Source organism: Spodoptera frugiperda, chromosome 12 (genome assembly GCF_023101765.2).
Source record: "Spodoptera frugiperda isolate SF20-4 chromosome 12, AGI-APGP_CSIRO_Sfru_2.0, whole genome shotgun sequence".
Lineage (NCBI taxonomy): Eukaryota > Metazoa > Arthropoda > Insecta > Lepidoptera > Noctuidae > Spodoptera > Spodoptera frugiperda.
The window spans coordinates 3,914,017-3,936,294 of NC_064223.1; the positions used below are offsets into that span (position 1 = coordinate 3,914,017).

The following is a 22,278-nucleotide window of genomic DNA, read 5'->3' on the forward strand; positions in this document are numbered from 1 at the left end:
CAACACATTTAATGCAATGTCATCACAGGTATCTGTTTAGTATCTCATATGTTGATCACAATTTACTGAAAGTAAATGGTTTATATTTATAAGTATTGAAGCACAATTAGTTAATTCATAGGTACATATGTTCATATTCGTAGAAATTGTACCCTAAATTTAACGAATATCGTAAGTTCGTTTACGATATTTGCTATGAGTGAGTAGGTAAACAAGTATGTCTATAGAATAGATACTACAATTAAAGGTACATTGACCTCTTAAGTAGAGGCCGTGCCTTTCTGTTAAACATTTCATTATTAAATTGACAGATAGTTATCATTTGGTCTTTTAAGTACATTGGTAAAGAACATGCCCTTTCGTAGGATGTTAAAAAGAGAAAATAAAAGAAAAACAATACTACGTACGCATTTGAGCATAAAATCGGTAAATCATGTAAATCAAGTTTGGATTTCGTAATGTATCTTACTGCGAAACCACGGTCACGCCCTCCTGCGCCCACATAAAATCGAAGCTATCCAGGATAAACCCGGATGAGTATAACCAGAAACAAAAGTCTACAGGATTACTACGATCGGAAGTATCCACTACATGGTATCCTCATTCAATTTATCGACTAACTTATTTTATGAGCAAAGTCAGCGGCGTCCGGAGATTTATGAGAACGATTTGTAGGCGCGGCGTATCTCCCGATAAGTGACCCTTCTTGGCTATCCGACGTACCCTTGAGGACACCACTAACAAGCTTACTTGAGACCACAAGGAGCAATACACTTAAATGTTTATAATTTGTTAATGTCAGGGATTTATTCAGTGACAGGTTTTTGAAGAAGCGAAATGTTAATTCAGCAAATTGTTCAAGATTCAATATGGTTGCTGCGATAACAATGTTTTTGGTTAGGTTGCTAGGTGTATAAAAGCTGAATTCTTGGATAAAATTAAACTAAAGTTAGATGTACTTAATGAATACAAAAGTTCCAAAGGCAAATTGAGAGAACCAATAAAAAAAGCAAATCTCAAATGAATAACTAAGGGCTCAACGTAAATCTAACTTAAAGAACATTCTCACCAAAAAAGCAGTTGCTATGCAAACACACTTCCATACTATTCATATATCAACAACCGAACTCTTTATAGTCTGTAATATTCCACACAAGTTTCACCGCCACGTATTACGCCATAGACTACAGCGGGGAAATATTCACAGTCGTTAAGACGCACGCATTCCCTAGCACCATGGCAGTGACGTGTAGAAGGGTTAGTTTGCTCTCTTTAATAAAATCAAACACGGCCAATGTTGATAAGACAACGGTCACGTCGACTGAATCGTGGATGACTTAACATGCGAGCGTGATGAGCGTGTGAATGTGAAAATACTAGGATTTTGCCAGCCTTTTGTAGATTTCAATACCGTTCCTGTACGAACGATAGGATGATATATGTATAGCCTAAATGTGTAAGAAATTGAAACTGATATTGAAACAGAGTTTTCAAGTACTTCTAGAATCCAACCCCTATTCATTTACCAAATAACTAGATACCTAGATAAACGTAGATACTTTGTGTGTACGCAACCACAAGGTCGCTTTTGAAAATACCGTATCATCTTTCTAGGTATACTCCATTATTTGAGAGAGGGAAAAGAGGGAAGCCTCATAATTTGATCTTCAGATTGCTTATACCAAACAATTGCGTACTCAACAAAAACAATAACGGTTTTGTTTCAATGTAGGCAGTGGATCAGTCGTAAAGCGGAGAGTTCCCTAACAAGGCGATGGGGTCTTACAACGAACGTGCGATTAGTGAAGGTCAAGTTTATTGTCATATAGGTCTTTATGACGCCGTCTGGCAGTAACAGGGTTGTTGAATTTTGTATACCTGTGATATTTGGCATTTTCTTATTCATTTATTCATAATTTAACAACAATACAGACTAACAGTTAACACGAAATCGTTTACGTTTTAATAAAATAAAATAAAATCTAATACATAAATAAATCTACTATCCACTGTTATTTTATTTTAACTATTTGACTGAATTTAGAAGATGAGTAACTGCGGTTACGGTGCAACGAATCATGAGTCTGGTTCCTTACTTTCTTTCTTATCCGCAAGGTAAATTATAGCTATATTTAGTTTAAAGTTTTCGGAGTTGACAACCCTAGATGTGTTAGTGTCCGGCACACACACATAGACAATTCACCATAGACCCAGATAAACCTGTGATTGTTAGATTGGACGCTCAATCTCCTTGATTTCTTACATTACTGTCACAAATAAATCTGAACTCTATCTAGGCGACAAACAACTTGTTTTGACTTGTCACAAGTCTTAGCACTAAAATAGCCCGTTTTATTTATGAAGGCGTTTTGCTGACTAGATTTACATCTGATTTATTGTCAAAGGGCAAGGTAACAATTGACTTACGTTGTTTATCACACCCTGAAATCTATGTCTTATTCAGAACAAAAAATAACCGAATCTAACAACGGCTCAAGTCAAAAGGTCTATTAGCTTTAATTCAAAATTATTTATTTATTTTGCACTGTACTACACCACAAAGGAACCTAAAATAGCTTTAAAAAAGACTATAGGTGTAATAGGTGGTTTTATCGCACAGAGTTTTTTTTTACTGACGACATTTAATTAGTCTAATCTGAATTGTCAAGCGCTTGAAACTATTTGTGTAAGTATAATATTTTAAAGATTGTTTTTTTTTTTACTTTAAACTCACTGCATTAAAAGATAAAGTGTTTTTGCGTCTTCTTTGCGCCCATGGGAAGCAATAAGATTACCGAAGATAAAATTTGTACCGTGCAGCTGTACCTCCCCACCGCGGACCATTTCTTTTAATTTGTACCAGACTTACTTTATTCCGAGCCTGTCTCGGTTTATGCGTAAAACGGTATCATAAAACGCAAAATCCAAATAAATTATTTTGGCCGAAGGTAAAATAGTGTCGGTTCTCCATCGTGCTTATACACGCCTAGACTTTACACCCTAATATAACCCTTGTTTTTCACGCGATAACGTCAGAAATGGCGTGCAGGTATTTTCAGGTATATAACCCTTAAATGCCGCGCACAGTACAAACTGAGCGAACATTTAATGTCAGCCGAAGTCAGTGGCGTGACCGAAAGCTGTAATGCTAATTTAGAAATCAGCATTTTGTCCAATTACTCAGTTCATCGCGTCCTGTCAGTTAAATCTGATGTCATGGCTATTCCCGGTTGAAACACTTGAAGCCGAGCAAAGTGTTCGTTTAAACACCACTTCTGTATCAGTCAGCTAAAATAAATTTGATAAAAGTCAAAGAACATTCGGCGAAGTAAAATAAAAGCAAATTTATGAGTTCCAAATGTGGCGTTTACTTTTTTATTTATTACAAGGCACAGATAAAAAAGGAAAACGAGTTAAGTGTTCTCCTTATCGTATGACAGACGTCGGTACATCCGTTTTGATTGAGTGAGTCGTTTCTCTTTACTTACGTAATAAGAATATATTATAACATAAGGAACTTGACTTTTTTGTTTAATATCAAAACCAAATGAATTCCAGGAAGACGATGTTTATTTCTGTCAAAGTGTAAACTAAATTAAGTATTAATTTTTTGAGGGAATTTTGAATTGACCCCTTCGTAGGCTCTTACAAAAGCTCAAACGTGTGTAGACACGTTATTCAATTTGCCGCCTGGACACATGTCACATCACATAGTAATTAATTAAATGACATGACGAAAGACAAGAGGGAATTTATAATGTTTCGCGAGCTATTTTAGAAAGCATTATGTATTTACAATTCCATAAATAATAAATCGACTTTCGTACTTGGCTCTATAATATTCTTCATAAGGTTATTTTGCTCGTGTTAAACAGAAGCATGCGTATACATGAGTCGGCATTTTGCGCCCAAGTTTTTCTCGAAGTCCAGAGCCCGCATTGCGAAAGTAAAAATTTACGTTAAACAGCTCGTAAAAGTCATCGAATTGTGTACGTGATCACATATAGTAATAATATGTAATAACTATAAAAAATTGGACAACATTAGAAGACAAATACATGATATAACTATTGAATGTTTTCTTCTTACTAGTACCTAAAGCTTGACATGGTATTTTGGGATACTATAAAGTATGGGTTACGTGTAACAATTGAACCACAAAAAGGTAAAAGTAAATTGCGGTCAGTCTTGCCATTAAAGGTTAATGACCCACGCTGTTTACTAGGGGTATAAGTAAAATGTGCAAGATAATCTTACACACGAATCCCATCCTTTCCAAGTCTACATTTTCGTTTCGTTGCAGGCGCCGCCGTACGTCACGAAGTCATCGACGCGGGAACTGGGTCGGCCATATTTGTCGTTTTGGCGGCAAACGGCGTCAAATTGCCGCCACCATGGACATGCGCCACAATAACACACTTCCTATGGTAAACATTTGTAGCCTGTCGTCATTACATCGGTACGATTCAGTAATCCTGACGGGCGCTATTGTTAGATTATATCTATAGTTGCCGAATGTGTGGAATAAACAAACTTTATGTAACCAAGCGATTATGCCTATATTACAAGTCGAGTATTATGTAGGTATACTGAACTCTACGCCTGCCTAAACTTCCAAATGAATTTGCATTAGAATACATTTTACGATTGAATAAGTTCCAATGCGAAATATATTTTGAAGCATGAGTCCACATGAGTTAACAAAAACGAATTAAATAAACGATTCACAATTTGTCATAATATAACATTTGGTTCAGTGATTTACGAGTGGGGATATGGAAAATGATTCATAACGCTCGCGCACCACAAATTCAGTGTCGTTGTACCTTTGGTATTTACGTAGGTATAATCCAATAAAGTACCCATAATGGGTGTAGAAATATTTCAAGGCCTAAAGGAAGGAGGTCAGACGTGCCGGTAGACCATCAGACGAAATGTGGTGATCAATCTTGACCAGGAACTTTTAAAAGGCTTCAAATAAACCTTCTTAAGTGCTATGTCAAACTTTCTCGCGAGTGTAATTGTAAGTGTTAAATTAGACCCTAGGACATGATGTACGTCCCCTTTTTTGTGATTTATAGAAGTAATAAAAACTTCTTAGAGAACGACGCTTAAGATGTTAGCTTGCAATTTTTCTTTTGACTTACTTTACTATTTTTAGCGTTTCGATTGGGTGGAAAGGGCAAAGAATAGGAATAAAGATAGGCGGTGGGATAAATCTTGTTAAACGTGGAAAGATTGAGTTTGTAAAAAAGATGATCATATTATCCCGGTTTCGAATATTTTATGTTAACAACAATAGCGAGGTGACAATAGCGTTTGCATCCCTCAATAGGCATTACAATATCGAAGCCACGGTTTCGTATTCGAGCACAAAAAGTCGCTACACTTTTCCAAAGCCTCGCCGATATCTATACGGGTGAACCAGAAAAATCTAAAAGTATTTTCTAAAATACCGTTACAAAACCGAGTCTTCGGCAAGTAATTCTTTTTCGCCAAGTCGAGCGCGAAAAAATTGTGTGAGGTGACTTGAAAAGTATCGGTGTCACGGCTTGGGGAGTTTAAATTCACGTCGCGATTCGCCGAGGCGTGATTTAATTCAATGTTGGAGCTATTTTTTGCGATGCTAATGTAATGGTTTACTGCGCCGTTTTTAGGTCTGCAGCGAAATTATTGATGGCTACTGTCTAAAGGGAATGAACAAACGTGCCTGATATTTAAGTAGGAATCCTGGATTTAGGTGTATGATATTTAAACTCATAGACGAAGTACAACTGTACTGATGTTTTTGAATACTATGTAATTGAGATAGATAAACTACACTTAAAAATATTGTTCGCTACGAAAATAGATAGACAATTAATTCCACTAAAACGAATTCTCATTCATTCAGCGAAGTCTCATTCACCGCCGTTGAGTTATTTTTAGCAGAATTGAGATTAACTTCAGTGTTATTCTAGACTCAATAGACTTTGTTATAGTGCCTAGTATCGAAAATAGAATTAGCTTCAGGCAATTTGCGGTCGACGAAACATTATACTGGATATTGGTTTTAATTTGAGGTCTTGTTATTTCGGTGGTAGCCGCAACAAAATACAGGTGTAATAAATATCAATTTTCGTATTATCTGGTCATTGGTAGATTAAAATTATTATCGATTTTGTAGTTATCCGTATATTTATGCAGATCGGTAGTGCCCTACTAAGTTTTTTGAAGGGGGAAAATCATCCAATGACTTCTCTCGCCATGGGCGAGGCGAGAGGGAGTGTCAGACTCTTACTGACTAAAAACTAACCCGTTCCTACTCCTGCTTTTCGAGCCGGAGACCCGGTAAACCAGCTAGGTAGTCCGCAGCTGGTGTAAGCGAGCGTGTGAAATATAATATACCTTTTTTTTGTTGACGGGGAGAAACCTTCAAAAGGCGCCTAGCTTTTTGGGGAAAAACTAGGGAGTGTGGGATTTTTACCTCACTAAAACCTCCCCGGTGGCCACCATCTGCACCTAAAGGAGGCACCGAGTCCTCTTAGTAGACCAACTCCGGACCTCCCGTGGTGCAACGCCTGTTATAGCACTTCACTATAGAGACCTATATGTCATCCTCATACCTCTCTGTGCAGATATATACCTATGTATAAGTGTAGTGTTTAGTCTTCGGACGGATGAACGATCTACACTGCCCTCGGAGTTCAAATAAATGGTGAACTGGTCAAATAGAACTAAAAATAAAAGGGTATTCAACCACAAAAATGAATCGGATCATTAAGCAATATTGAGAGGTATTTATTGGATCAAATTGATGACACTCAAGTGGCCATCTGGATTAATGAAGTACGATTGATTACTTTTATCGCATTGATATGCCAATATAGCACATATTATATAGTTAGTATTTATAATTATTTTATCTTTTTATCTTTTGCTATCAGGGTTTTGAATGAAAAGGGTACGTTGTCGTGGTTCGCGTAGTTCAAAAATGGTTGTTATGGCTATCCCATTTATCAATCGTTATAAAAGCTTTGTTTTTTTAAAAGCTTTTACTGTTTATGTTGAAAACGTCTGATAAAAAGTATCAGCTTTCTGGTGGCGGTAACCAAAAAGTAAGCAGGTATTGAAATCAATTTAAATAAGTCTCAAACTCAATCTTGACCTTGACCTCATTGCAACACGGTTATATATAGAGAAGCATCGAAATGAATGAATAGGGAGGATGAGATTTGTCAGTTAGAGTTAGTCAGATTCTGAACAGAAAGCATCTGTCTGAATGTTCGTGAGTATTTACATATGTGTGCATGTATGTGTATGTGTGTAAGTATTTATAAATATCTGTAACGTAAGTGATTAAGCTAAATATGTATAAGCGTGTAGTGAAAGGTCGTGTGATATAATTTTAATGAATATTTTTGGCTAGATTCTATAAATATAAACGTACTAATATTGGACGAATCTATTTGGGTTCTGTTAATTTTACTCAGGTTATTCTAATGTTAATCTTTTAATAGATGTTTATATTGATTTTTCGAACATAGCTAATGACACATTTGTATTGATAGAAGGACTTGTGTTCCGTGTAGCTTAATATTGTTGTAATTATTGTATTTGTAAAAGTATTATCATAAAATGTGAAAATGTCATACAAATAAATTCATGTAACTGTTTGACGAAGAATTCGACTAGTTTCAAGCCAATGTTGAGGCTCATATACATGAGCAGCATTCTGCCGTACATGGCGCGGTGAAAGTCACGCTGCTACTCTAGCAGCAGCGCGACTATCACTGACTGACATGGCTTGAGACTAGTCGAGTTCCTCGTCAAACAGTAACGTGAGTAAGCTGATAACCTAACAATTAATTTAGTATGTCTCACGAAAGTTACAATAAAAATAATAACATACCACGTTTTATTTCGTTTCCTAAACCTGTAAACTTCTTTAGTCTATAATTTACCAGAAAACACAAACAAAATGTGTTAATCCTTAAAACCCCAACAACATGAAAACATGGCTCAAGGATAATCCCCACTACATCTCATATTAACATGTATTTCATAACCCGAGACCTGTTACAAGGAAATCATTCAATCAATGTCGTTATGTGAGCTAACTTATATCCAATGTATCACCACTCGATACGCCTCAACGCTACGCATAGGAGGGTCATTGAAAGAGGTTTATTTATAAATAGGAATCCACAAACACTTGTGCCTAACATAAATAAGTAGCAAACAAGTTCTAAGTAGGACAAATCCGGTTTTTCACGGTCCGCCAGGCCTGAACGCTCATCGAGGACGATTCCTTGAAAGCAAGTTTAGGATTGTTTCATACTGCCAGAAGTCCGGATCGGATCCGGCATAGCTACGACGTATTTAATTATAGTAATACATTGATTTGTTAAGTATTTCTCATTAGCGACTGCCTCGTTGGACGAGTGGAAAAATTTTCAGTAGTAGCACAGAGTCTGGAATTGTGCCCAGTATATGGCAATAGGCTACCCACGGAAAAGGAAAAACTCTCACCCCCTATTACATGGGACTTATAACACAAATTGTGGAAATGTGTGTACATTACATGACGGCTACGTGCCGTAATGTGCCTACCCTTCGGGGATAAAAAGTGTGACGATGCATAAGTTTGCATCGCTTCTAAAATGCAGTTCAATAATAACAACCCACTAAACCACGTTAAATTTCGAAATTCTACTAGGATTAAATATAAAATATACTCTATTATTTATTATTTTGTGTACTCTCGGATCCGGTACGGAGGCAGTGCGTAAGCGGCCTTACGGCCATCATTGTCGAATGCTCGTTGTAATTAACCGGCTTCAAAGGACCACCGTTATTTAAACTTCACTGATTCCTGTGTGCGGGGTTTGGATTTAATTGATGTGGGAAGAGACAGCGGGTGGGCGGATTGTTAAAAATGTTGTCAATAATAAATCGAAAAGAATAGGTAAATATACCTACATAACATCCTAACTTTTGTAGTTTCTATGGGCCAGACTATATGCAGACAGACTCTTAAATATTCTCATGGGTAAATCTCATTAACGATCGGGCCATGACTCTCAAATTCCCATTAATTTTACACAATACAAAATTTAAAAAAGAACCTGCCCATTTGTCCACTACATTATGTCTCAGTTTTACACAATATTGTGTTCTCTAATCTCACAATACAGTCGAATGTCTATAGACTCAATGTGGAATTAGACCGTACACACATTCACTATACAATGCTGTTTAACTTTCGTAGCGGATTGTTTACCTAAATCCATTACTCGCTGCCAGGACGTATTACGTAGAAGTTGCTAAGTGCAGATTGTTCGAACTTTGCGCCAGTTTCAATGATTAAATTGACCTACACTCTGATATTACGTGCTCATGCAAGTTAACAATAGTACCTATTACGAACAAATTAATAATTACCAGTTTATTGGAAATAGAAGTGGTTGATTGGCAATACGATTAATGCGATAATACCCTGCACATTTTGATTAATGCGTTCCAATCCGGATGACAGTTATATTGAAATAGGATTGTTTAAAATATTCATTGGCTGATATGCTTTTAGTTTTGGATTTTGAAAAAGTATTTTGATTTTCATTGATGGCAAATATTTTGTTTGTTCTGCGTCATTCAATATTCTTCTCACTTCTTCAAGAAAAGAAGAATGTTGCTATGTTAAATCCTTTAGAACAGACCCTACCTAACTTTTAACTTCGAGCCAAGCCTTTATTGCTTCACAAGCGATAAAAACAATGACAGCGCAAATTAATTCGTGCCAAAGTTTAAGCAAATTAAATGTCCGCTGTTCTGCTGTCGCGTCTAAACTATTAATCACTCTGTGGAAAGACAAATACATCCTTTATTATTGTTTATTTAGACTAAATTCTTTCGCTTCTCTTGTTTATTAAGTTTTTTAATAGATGTAAAATAATCTTTTTACTTTCATTTATAAGTGTATTTACTTTGTTTTACACATATATAAATAAGTACGGTACATATAACAAATTATGTATTTAATTAATTCAACGTCAATACAATTCCCACACACCGTGCACAAGGTACAAGATATAATAAATCCTTTCTTGTAAGCTGTAATTTAATTTACATTACGTAATTGGGTCGCGAAGAAACACATTTCGAGGGTCTCTAATCACTCCAATTTTGAAAACAGTATCACGTGTTAAATTATCATTAAACCAATCTACACGAAGTAATTAGTTTTGTGATAAACACATTTTAAAATTCAACGTGAATAATTAATAAAAATTCAGTTAGGAAGTAAGTTGAACCGTCTGTGGTCAAAAGAAAATTCTATTTAGTTCAAAGAGCTACTGAAAATTAATTTGTTACTAACTTAAAATGCAAATGTATGGGCCTCAAGTAAGTATTTGTAATGCAAATAGGATGTTTAAGTATGCCTTTGCTGTAAGAAAAAAAGTTAAAAAGTCAATATTTGTAAGTTTCGTAGTCGCGTCGTAGCAAGTCGTAGCGCCGTAGCAGCGTAGCGTTTGGGCTACGAAATCTTTAACACAAATATTTTTTTAATTTTCTGTTTTAAAACTAATACGATGCCTACTTATCTTTAAGATATAAACTTCCCTCATACATTTTCAACGAAGAAAAAGAGCAGATTGAAACTTAACAACCTAATGCTATAAAATTAATATTCCTAAATTAAAAATTCAAGCTGTTCGTCGCTATCAATCATAAAACCGAGACGTTCACGATTCGGACGTGGCCCGGTTTTGCGGGCAACAGTTTTGGACTCGCAGAGCAGCGAGTAATTACTGGAATCAATAATATAATACGTGCCGACACTTCGATGCCTCCAATATAATGCATTTATCTTAGAGACCAGAAATAGGTCAATATGTCCCATCGTCTTTGATTTTATTGAATTAGATGTTATAATATGTTCTGCAATAAATATACTCTTTCTTTTGAACCTCGTACAAGACATGAAGAATTGTTTGTTTATACATTAAAGTATTATAAAGAATTTATAAATTTTTGATTATATTTTTCCTTGAATAATTATAGTCTCATCAGCCAGAAAGCAATTGGGTTTTAAATTAAAACTTTTAACTTAAAATATATGATTCGTAAAAGAATACTATCCACAATAACAACCACTATCAGACCACTTTGTTTTATCGCGACGTCTGAACTTCTGACAGCAACCGAATATGAGCTCTACGTACGCATTGTACAAAGATTTATAGCTTAACTTTTTACAAGAATAATATAACCGAGTTCTACTTTCCTTTAGACGTTTTCAGATAGCTGTTACGGTTGAAATTGCGTTGGCAGACGCTTTAGTTGTTAAGTTGGAGAATCAGGTTGATGATATAAGATTTTTGAAAAAGTTTTTATTTTACTAAACTTACTTATCTAAAGCCAGTTATTTAATAGTGTTGTCTAGGTCACCTACTTTCCGACTAAATAGTTTTTCTTAAAATTATTAACTTTTTTCAGATTTCGGTAAATATAAGGCATTTTTAAATATGGTATCTAAAATTCCTGTAAAATTAATTTCAGTTACTAAAGGTTAAACAAAATGTACGTGAAATCGCCGCACCTGTATTTACGGGATACAATTTCCGGAACACATGCGAAAATCCTTCCATGAAAATAATGTAAATGTTCGCACGGTTTCACTGAAATTCGTAATTTTAAATTACAGTTTATGTAAAGCGAGGCTTCGTATCTCTCAGATTTTCAGAGCTACGAATAATGTTTAATTTTATTGAAACTGAATTTCAAAGACTGTATGAGATATTAAATTAATTTATTTGGGTTTTCAATAAGCTTATGATAATAAGACAAGAACTAGTAGCAATTGTATACATTTTATTTTACAAAATGCTAAATAGGGGACGTTATTAGAGAGAAGTAGTTGCATTCTTTGATATATTTATTAATTATTGAATAAAACCATTATTAAATAAAAATCATTATTTTCAAGAGAGCATTGTAAAACCAAACCAAATTCAAGTTCAATTGGGCTTACTGGTACTGAAAACTTAATAAAAAGTCAGTCAGACATAAAATATCCATTCTAAATAGAAAATATTGAATAACTTAATAAAAGTCTGAGCTAGCATTGAAATATATTCGGACAATTTGCTTGAATTAGCATTTAGAAACGGCTGTTAGATGCAAGAACTGTTTTATTGTCGAAGTTGAGATGGGATCTGCTTCACATGCCAACACTTTAATGTCGAAGTAATAGTTCTTTTAGACACGATTTTATGGCACCCAAACTTAGTTCTGAGGAGGATAACCATATGAGGTATTATGATCCTGGTAAACGTATTTTACTTTTAGTTGTATTTGACTTCCAATAATATACGTATCCCGGAGCTGCGGACTACCTAGCGGGTTTACCGGGGCTCCAGCTCGAAAAGCAAGAATAGGAACGAGGTGTTTTTTAATCAGTAATAAGACACTCTTGCTTCACCCAAGACGGGAGAAGACATTAGATAAAATACCCCTTAAAAAAAACAATATACGTATTAGCTCTATTAAAACAGCCAATGCAATTTTATAGTCTTGTTATATTTAGCAGTTTACAAATATTGAACACAATCTCACATGTTTTATTTTACGTAGACGTAAACAAAACTAAACCTACTACAACGGCGTCTAATTTTCGATTTAATTTATTTTAATTGTCAAACATATTCTTTATCCACTGACTCACTATACAACCTCTATATCCGACTGATTAAAATCCGAGATCTTATTCTGGGTAGTGGTATAAACGACCCCTGACTAATGAGGCAGTTAATATTACGAAACTCCGAATAACAAGTGAAAAAGAAAGTAGAGCAGAAGGCTGTTGTAAACCTAGTTTTGTGGGACCTTATCGTGAGGTTGTAGCCAGATTTTATGGCTGACCCTACCCTTAGCTTATAATTACTGGTTTGGTCAATAAACCGCGTGTTTACCCTGTCGCAAGACGAGGATGGCGGCCAAACAAAGTAGATTACATGCATTTGTTTGTTGATTGTAGAACTAGATAACTATGGCTGCCAATAATAATTTTAGGTTGATTATTATAAATATTAGTATATTTATTAAAAAAATAACACTTAAAAGCTTGATACTTAGTAAGCCGAAAGCCCAAAATATCCAGAGCTTTTTGTCATGTCATATTCGTAATTCTAAGTCTTTTCAAGAGTAAATTTTTATGAGTATTCACGGAGATTTTATATTCACATTTTTAAAGCAATTCCGCTAGTAAATTGAATTGAATCAAGTTGAACTACATTAAAGACACTAGGTAAAAGCTAACAATTGAAATCGTTTAAAAATATCCGGGAGCTGGTTACGTAAGACGACCAACAAATAGTGGTAAGTACCGATGTGGGCGCCCAGTGGACTTCGGAACAAGACAAACACTAGTACGAACTATTTTCATTTTATTTGGTGGTAAAAGGATAAAATAGAAATCTCTTTTGTAAATTTTCAACTCTATCAAATTGTAGTAAAGTCCAAAATGCATTGTAGAAAGATGAAATGGTATAGGTTCATGTGCTGGTGTCTCTGCAAGAATAAGTGAAATGTTTCCTTCCTATATATTATGAGAACAGTGAGTATCGGCCCGATAACTTTTATGGTGCATCGCTCGAGTGAGTTTCTGTATCATTTGCTTTTATTTTTGGTTCAAAGGAGTATTTTGAGATTTATATGTATTTGAAAATATAAGCTAAAACGTGAGACGAGGTGCAAATGTATGTACAATGTAGCATACACTTTTTCAGTTCCTATATAATAAGAATTGAGTCTAATGCTATATACCGAGCACAATTTTCTATACCTGCCTACAATTTTTTAGTAAGTAGTGTAACTGAGGCTAATAAACAAATCGCTTGGTTTTCTTCAATACCTTTGCTCTATGAAACGTTTGGAGCTGTTATCTATTATCTATAGCTTCATCGCAAGTTCGATACTGGCTATCAATCTCGCAATAGGGTCCTTGTTTCGTTCACACTGAAAGCGGGGATGCATCTCATTGACCATCTCTTTGTCAAGATGACCCAATTTGAAGCCACAAACTGGGCCACACAGCTATCAATAATATTATGTTGTTTCCTTCCCCATAGGAATAGATTCGCGTGTTCATTTATTCATTTTGCTGTTTCGGGTTTGTTGGTTGTAAAATGAGTTTATATTTATTTAGTTTTTTGGGTACTAAGTTGCCATTATTGTTATATCGGTCAGTTTTGTAAAGTTTTTCGAGATGGTCTTGTCTAGTCTAGTGATCTTATACATCTAAAAACCGAAAAATACCAGTAATCATAATTTGCACTATCCGAAATCTCGCACTGGAGATTTTTTATTCAGCAACTAATCCATTCATATCATTATATGTATGTACTCCTTAAGACACACACATCTATTTATAGACTTCAAAATTAATAATACACAATATTTATTCAACAATCAAAAAGTTCATAAATAAATTATGTGACAAGAATAATCGAATAAGCTTGTTTTGACCTGCACCCGCCCTAATGGTCGGATAAACATATTTTTTGTAAACAACCGCAGCGTAAACACATCACCTATGCTCAGAAAGTTCTAAATAATATTAATGGCCTCCTATCGACGTGTAAATTGTAAACAAATAACTTTTATGACTTCTTATGGGTTTCCACTTCCTGATAAAAATAACTTATTTATTTATACAAGTTAGATTACTGTTTATGTTACATCACACCATTCACAGTTGGTAATAAAAGGTAGAGCTGTATTTAAGTATATAAAATATCAGTTATGACTTCTATTTACGCCACGATAATCCGAATATAGAAATATTAAAGGTATAAACTAATAATAGTTATCTATTAGATACGTAGTTCATGCTTAACATTCTAACTGTGGAAGAGCCATGCTTCAGCACGAATGGACCGGGTCGATCGCAGTGATACTACGGCCTCCTAGAAAATCGACGTGATACAACGCTTGCGTTGTGTTTCATCGTGTAAGTGAGGTTACCAGAGGTCCAATTACCCCCAATCCCCGATTCCCCAACAATCTTTAAATTCTTCAGGCCTAAAAGGCCAGCAACGCACTTGTAACAGCCCTGGTGTTCCGGGTGTCCATGAGCGCACCGATTGCTTACCATCGTGTGATACGTCTGCTCGTTTACCGGCTTATACCATAAAAAACCTGTAGTAATAAGTAAAAGTATACACGCAAAAGATACGTACAGTGGTTCAGGCATCAAAAATATTTTTCTGCTATCAAACAAAACTTTTCAAATAAAAGTATTTCTATTTCAATTTTAACAAATTCACCAGCACACGTTACACGCGACAGTTTGTTCCACGTTCCACCCGTTCTACTACCTACTACGTTTTCTACGAAAACTTGTTTTCACCAAAATTTTCTGACAGCGGCAAAAATAAAGTCGCAGTTACGTTTTCTGAAAATAAAAAGCGCACAAAGATGCAGTATGTGCCGTACTTCGTTTAAATAACCCAAGCCCACCACAACCTCCCAAACCGCTGCAATTCCTGTAAGCCAGGATCTACAGTAGATACAACCATGAAAACACCGGAACACTGAAGTCCAGTGCGTCTCACGGACATAAATGACTGTCTTGGATCCCGCAACGAAATGAATCAGAAGATATTATTAGAGGAGAAGAAAGTATATGTACCGTACTGTGTACATAATGTGTACATACTACTCAGTGTTGTGTTAAAAGCGAAGCAGTGCCAAAGTAGCCGATACAAAGTGCATTTCAGTCAGCCAGCGCTCCCAGCAGGCGGCAGTCGGCACCCCAGTAACCTATTTCCCTTAGTTGGCCCCACGCAGTCACAAATTGTTGAAGATAAGCAAATTATATATGTTCAGATATTATTTCTCCCTCCCAATCAACGGGGATTGTCTGCTTCTCGAGTTGTTTGTTTTGTGTGTAGCAATTTGTTTTGGTTGTTGGGTAGGGAATATTCTTTTTGAGCTGTTGCGGTTTATAGAAGCACAGACAGGCCGATAGATTTGCAATCAACTAGTTCTGTATGGATATTTCAAAAAGATCTTTATTCTTGTAATAACAAGGCTTTTATTGAAGACTCGTTTATTACTACTTAGCTACTCAATTCTTATTGCATAAGTCAAATCATTAAAGACGATGTAAAATAACTATAATAAAAATATGTGTCATGTTCCATTAAAGTACTTTTAGAATAACTACACTATGGAACGAGCACCTAGCTTTACTGGCTGAAATTTATCCGTCAGTAAACAGTGACTATTATTTATTTCTTTATTAGTTGATATTTCAAAAGTAGATACCCATTTCTGGTTTAATTGGAATAACCGATTTGACTTTGACTTTGATAAGTAATTTTTTAGTATAAGTTTATGAATTTAGAATATACAACCACTTTTAATCAAGTTTTGTTAGAAACACACGCCTAACAATATCCAAACTTCGTGTAGGTTACACCTAAGAATATGTAAATTGAAAAACTTAAGGCTAAAAATAGCCCAAAGAAAACAGTGGAAAAATAAATATTTCGTTGAAAAGTAAAAGCGGTGTAGCCAACAAAGATTTATAGTTACAAATTATTTGGACTTGGGGGCTATATTTAGCGGGGTGAGCCGTTAATTACAGCTCTAGACAGCAAATTCCAACATTTTGAAAGCTATTATTATTCACTGATGAGTAGATAAGTTACTAAAATGTTATTTTTTTTTAGGAGTGATAGGGTTAATTTGTTTTGGTAATTATTCATTTTTAATATAAATTATTGAATTTTGAAATATTATACAACGTCCTTTAACTGATACTGATCAGTCAGTTTAAATCTAATCTCGACTAATAAATAAAATTGAAGTGTCTGTTTGTAATATTGAATAAAATACCCGCTTTGCATGCATATAGAACACATACGATTCATATTCCAAAAAATTCAAGTCTATTTGTCTGTTTGTTCCAACTAATCTCTTACATGGCTGTATCCATTTTGACTGGTAGCTGTAATTTTATTGGCTGGTAGCTGATGTACTAAGGAGTAACTTAGGTTTATTTTTACCTAGTTTTACTTTAGAAAATGAAGTCTCAAAGTCCTTAATCCATGCGAACATAACTGCGTTCATCAGCTAGTGATAAATAAGGTGTGAGGAATGTGCAAAATCATATACTGAAACATTTAGAGCTAAAACTAAGAATAACAATTTGTCCAATCTGGAAAACGAAACACTTCTCTCAATCAAATACCAAGGTTCCTAACCATTCTGATATAATCATAGAAATTGTCTAACCTTTGCAAGAGAAAAATCCAGAGCCTGAGCAATTGGTTTATCAATACTTATTGTTATTGAATGACATCTAGCCATAAGCCATGGAGTAACAGGAAGACATAACCATTAAGGTTCACAATAGCATTGATGATCCCATTCTAACGCCTTCCAAGGACACACAAGGGACAAAATGTACACGACACATCGAGTTATACAATTCCAGTTAATCATGGTCTCACTTTGTATGAAGTTTTCGCACTTTCGTGGGTCAGTTTATACTGGTTCTGTTAAGCTAGATGTGTAGTGTGTAACTGTGTACTTACTGACAATCTTGTAATACACTTTCCGTCCACGAACCGGATTACTCTGTTTTTCTTTCATTCTTTGTTATAATTCCTATAATGGGGTGAATAGAAACGGAGTTGTCATTGCGTAAAGAGGGCGTCAACCTCTTTCATGATGATTTTCCATTTCCATCACTCGATTTGAGGGTTGTGACCAAATGAATTTGATTGCTTCATGTGATAATGCTGTTTAATTTATCAATATCTTTATTTTCAAGATTAATATCTTTAAAAGTACTTGCCTAGGCATGTCAATGCTTTTTTGTCGAGTCAAATATTTCATAGAAGTATAGACTATACTCTACGGAATGGAATGCCTATATCTTAAAATTATCCTAGTTTAAAATGTCTATTTTTGCGCAGTGGTCATTTGATCTCTAGGTTCTATCTACTTAATGAAACCAATTGTTGCCTTCAACAACATGTTTATTTATTTATTGCACAATCTACAAAGATACAGTACAATATCCTGTTAGGGCGTAGCTATTTATCTTATACTAAATAGTCATCTAATTTAGGTATTACATATTATACTTGATATTTCCATATATTTATTTAAAACACTCTAAAATTATATTTTTAAACATTACTTATAAAAATAAAAAACAAAATAACATTTAAAAATATAAAAATAGGAGCCGACCAGTAGCGGGAGCATGGTCCAAGCTACCGGTGGTTAGGGCTCCAAAGACAGAAACCTCCTCACAATACGTGCCGTTTCGAGGAGTACTGCCTTCTGCATCAGGCCCTTGATCCATCCGCCCAACCCCAGCCTTCTAAGGTGGTTGTCGAGGCTGTTGGGTATTAAACCGTTGGCCGACACGACTATCGGCACAACGATAGCCGAACATATTATACTAAATGTAAACTTACTTACTATAAACATATTATTATTTTTACCTAAACCAGTCCTACATGAGTCCTACAAATTTGCGTTACACCACACTTGTCCCACACTATACATTCCTAGAGTGAGTTTTATTTGCACCTATTCAGAGAAAATGGCACACATCCATAATCTGAATGTGTTCAAGATTAATTGCTCGTGATTTATTTGGTCATACGTTTTCCTCGAGTGACGTCACGCGACGGGGTCAGTGCTCACCAGCACCAGGGGAGCAGGAAATGTTGGAGCGTATTGAATCAGCATGTCTTACGATAAAAGGGGTAATTTAATCACATATTGTTGGAAAAAGTGAATATTTTTTTTTATTTTTTGAAATGGTTAATTTTGTTGTTGTAATGGGATTGCTGTTATGCATTGAGGGATTATTTGAAACCTGTTAGTATTTCTAGTTAAAAGTAATATTGAAATAATCCATTAACAGTAACTTTACTTTGAAATGTACATAGATTTTTTAATACTTTGCTGATGTACCTAATGGAAACTGTGTTACATTGAAGTATAAATACAGAATAAACTAAAAGTATAAACATTTAATTAAACAAAACATTTTACTAGACTAATAATATTCTATTATAACTCTGTAAAAACAAAATAAAGCAATTAAGTAAATAATAATAAAGACTAATATTGTCAACAGGAAAATTGTACTAGCTGTAATAAATGACACCACAGTACACACCTATTAGTTGTTTAATGAAAATAAATGAACATAATAGAGCTATGCTTATTTATTTATTAATTTATTTATACAGGAACACCAATAGCTATAATTAAAATATTGAATAAACTATAAATGGATAGGCACGTATGTAATTACAGTAGAATAAAAATCCAATACATGAAATAAATAAACTATAGTGTGTTGTATTAAAAAGTGTCTGACTTTCAATTGGGATAGATGGATGAGGACAAGTCTATAGATACGTCGAATGGATTGTTTGAAAGATCTTACTATACAGGATTAAAATGTTCGACCTAAGGAACTTGGAATAGGGTAGAGACAGTAGACAGAGTAAGAAAATAAAACATCTAATTACTTCGTCAGTTAGATAATGACAAAATGTTAGATACGTTTTATTTTGTCATATAAGGTTATACTCAAACCTAACTCCCTTTATACCTAAATTAAAGGGAGTTTGTACTTAAAGGGAGTTAGGTTTAGGAGTCGGAGGTTGTTACGTCACGAGGCAAACGTGTATAAAATGCAGTAAATCGCGATGTCACACGATATTTCAAATCAATGTATCTTGATTGTGATTGGATTGATTTTTGAACGATTTCAAAAATATAAATGCCGATGCTAATAACACGTTCAAAGCATTCTGTGATGCCCGAATATCTAAACAAAATAAGTTCTAGTGACTTACATAGCGCTGCTGGCCCTCCTATGCAGAAGTTGCAGCAGGCTGCCATCCGCCCCCGAGGAGCAGAGGCTGCGCGAGCGCGCGCGCCTCTCCCCCTCCCTGGCGCTGCGCTCGCGCCACCGCGCCATCAGCGACTCCAGGCACAACATGGCGCCACCATCGCACACCATCCGTGTCTGCTACCCCGCCCAGCCTTAACCCTCCTCAACACTTAACACATAAAACCTCCAAGGTCTGTCTCACAACTAACCTCGATACCTCACGATGTTTTTATAGCTCAGCTGTAACCACGAGTTATGGCGCAGTTCGAGACCACACGAATATTACTCGTTCAATTATATGACAACGTATGTGCAACTTCTTTGTGCATTAAAATTGCATCTCACCAACTATCCACTCAAAGTTTTACGGTATGCTGTCTGATACAATATTCAACACAAACTTTTCAACTGCAAGTTCATTTTTTGATTTAATTTAGCGTGTAAAGTTTCTTTTTGATCTTATAACGGACGGACGCCACCGAGAACACTGCGAATGAAATATTCACTCGAACAATTAAACTTTGTCGGGGTCGTGAGAGTTAGTGATGTGACACTTCACGAACAGAGTTAATCACGGAGTTTACCATGATTGTGTCGGAGGGTGGGCGATAAGTATGGCTTACGCGAAGAAACAATCGTATTAGTAAATAGGGCAAAGTCGCAGAAGTTACATCACGCGAGGTAGGCCCAGATTTATCGGTAGCGAGGCAAAAAAGCATCAAAACTTGTGGTAAACTTTTTAATAACCGCGACGACGGTGATGGAATCGGTTTTAGGATTGAAAAGTAATCGGATTGTTTTTAGAAGTTTCCCGCCGAGCGAGGTGTGAGCGGCCGCTGGGGGCGGTGACGTGTCGCGTGGACCGCTTCTCGCCGACTGAGCGAGCGCTCGGCGCTGTACTACGGCCCGTAGCGGTGTCTACGCGACCAACTTCGGACCGCCTGCCACGGCCTGCCGTGTGCTCACAACTTGCGACTACTTGCGATATAATATAGGGCTCCCTCGACTTTGACGCGCCGTTGTCACCCAAACTTGCGTAAAGTTTTGCTGCCATATATCATGACGGGTTTCATAAGTGCCGTCGTCAAACGCGTAAAATTTAATCTCGTCTGTAATTACTTACGATAGTGAATACTTCGCATAAACAGAGGTTTATTCGAGGAATTTCAAAGGTTTTGTGTATCATGTATCTTTTGTAATATGATGTGAGATGTGATAACTGTCAAATATTCTTTGTGATGTTGAGTATGGGGCCCTAGTAGGTACTTATTCTGGGAAAGTCAATCAACAGGAAGGATGGGTTACATTGTTTTGATTATTGATAACTTGAGTAATTATTATCGTTTAAATATAGAAAGCCTTCTTGGTATATTTAAGTAATACGCAGGGTGATACTCAGAACCGACCACAATTTAGGGATAAGAGAAATATCAGCAGAAAGCAAGGAAAAAGAGTAAGATTGAGGTAACCGTAGACTTGTTACTTTTATAAATATGTCTAATACAGTATATAAATCTGTCAATCCCTCGAAGGAATACCTATATGTACTTAGACATGACAACATATCGTATGATTTACGAGGCATATATCTAAAAAAGCTCCCATGACCCGTGTAACTAGATTATATTTAGATATAGGATACGAGACAATAACGTATAACAGAAAGGTGCGATCATATTATAGATATAAGATTGTAAGGGGTCAATGGCCCTTCTTACATAGTAATATGATCAATTTAAAACGTTAAACAAAAATAAATCAGGTAATTGGTACATGGTGAGAATGTTATGTATTTGAAGTATTTGAAGAATCTCAAGTTAGTCTTACTGAGATAAAGCAATGGTCCCTCTAACAGGAATTAAGCGTAGATATAAATGTATTAACAAAAATAACTTGCTCATTGCGTATTATGTATTTAGAAAAAAAAAAAACAACAACCTATACATATTCGGTAACTATCTTAGAATACTAAATAAAACCAAATTGAATATTAATTACATCACATTTCTTTTAAAAACGTGGTAAACATCAATTTAAAAGAAGCTCATAAAGTATGTAAAACACTTTTCTAGACAGATAGAAGTAGAAAAAACTAGCACGTCAAGGTATCCAAAACCGACAAATTCCTTTAAAGAATTCCCACCTTTATTACATGAAACTTTAAAGTTGGAATTCCATCGAAGGTATTTTTAGTTTGGGGTAGCTTTAAGTGCTGGTGTGTACACCAAGTACCTTGGTAATTGTGAAGTTTGAGCCGTTTGAAATTAAAAACGTGCTTGGAACTCCATTGAGTGTCTGCGAACAATTTCAAAGGAACTAGCAGTGGTAACAGTTTTCTATACTAAGCGTGCTTGTAAGTG

At 35.5% G+C, this 22,278-nt stretch overlaps 1 protein-coding gene across 7 annotated transcripts in view; it reads right to left on the minus strand.

Moving 5' to 3' along the window:
- The window catches only part of LOC118262332 (GTPase-activating Rap/Ran-GAP domain-like protein 3), a 228,910-nt gene that overhangs the window by 75,109 nt on the left and 131,523 nt on the right, over nt 1-22,278 (minus strand). For 3 of the 7 annotated variants that reach the window (XM_050697224.1, XM_050697223.1, XM_050697226.1), the window contains exon 1: nt 19,881-20,844. The exons of 2 other annotated variants lie outside the window; for them this stretch is intronic. In XM_050697224.1, the coding sequence (XP_050553181.1) occupies nt 19,881-20,047 (167 nt within the window). In that variant the 5' untranslated portion in view covers nt 20,048-20,844. Of the gene's footprint in view, nt 1-19,880; nt 20,847-22,278 lie in introns of those variants that run through there. 2 more of the 7 variants (XM_050697222.1, XM_035573591.2) reach the window with 2 other exon arrangements.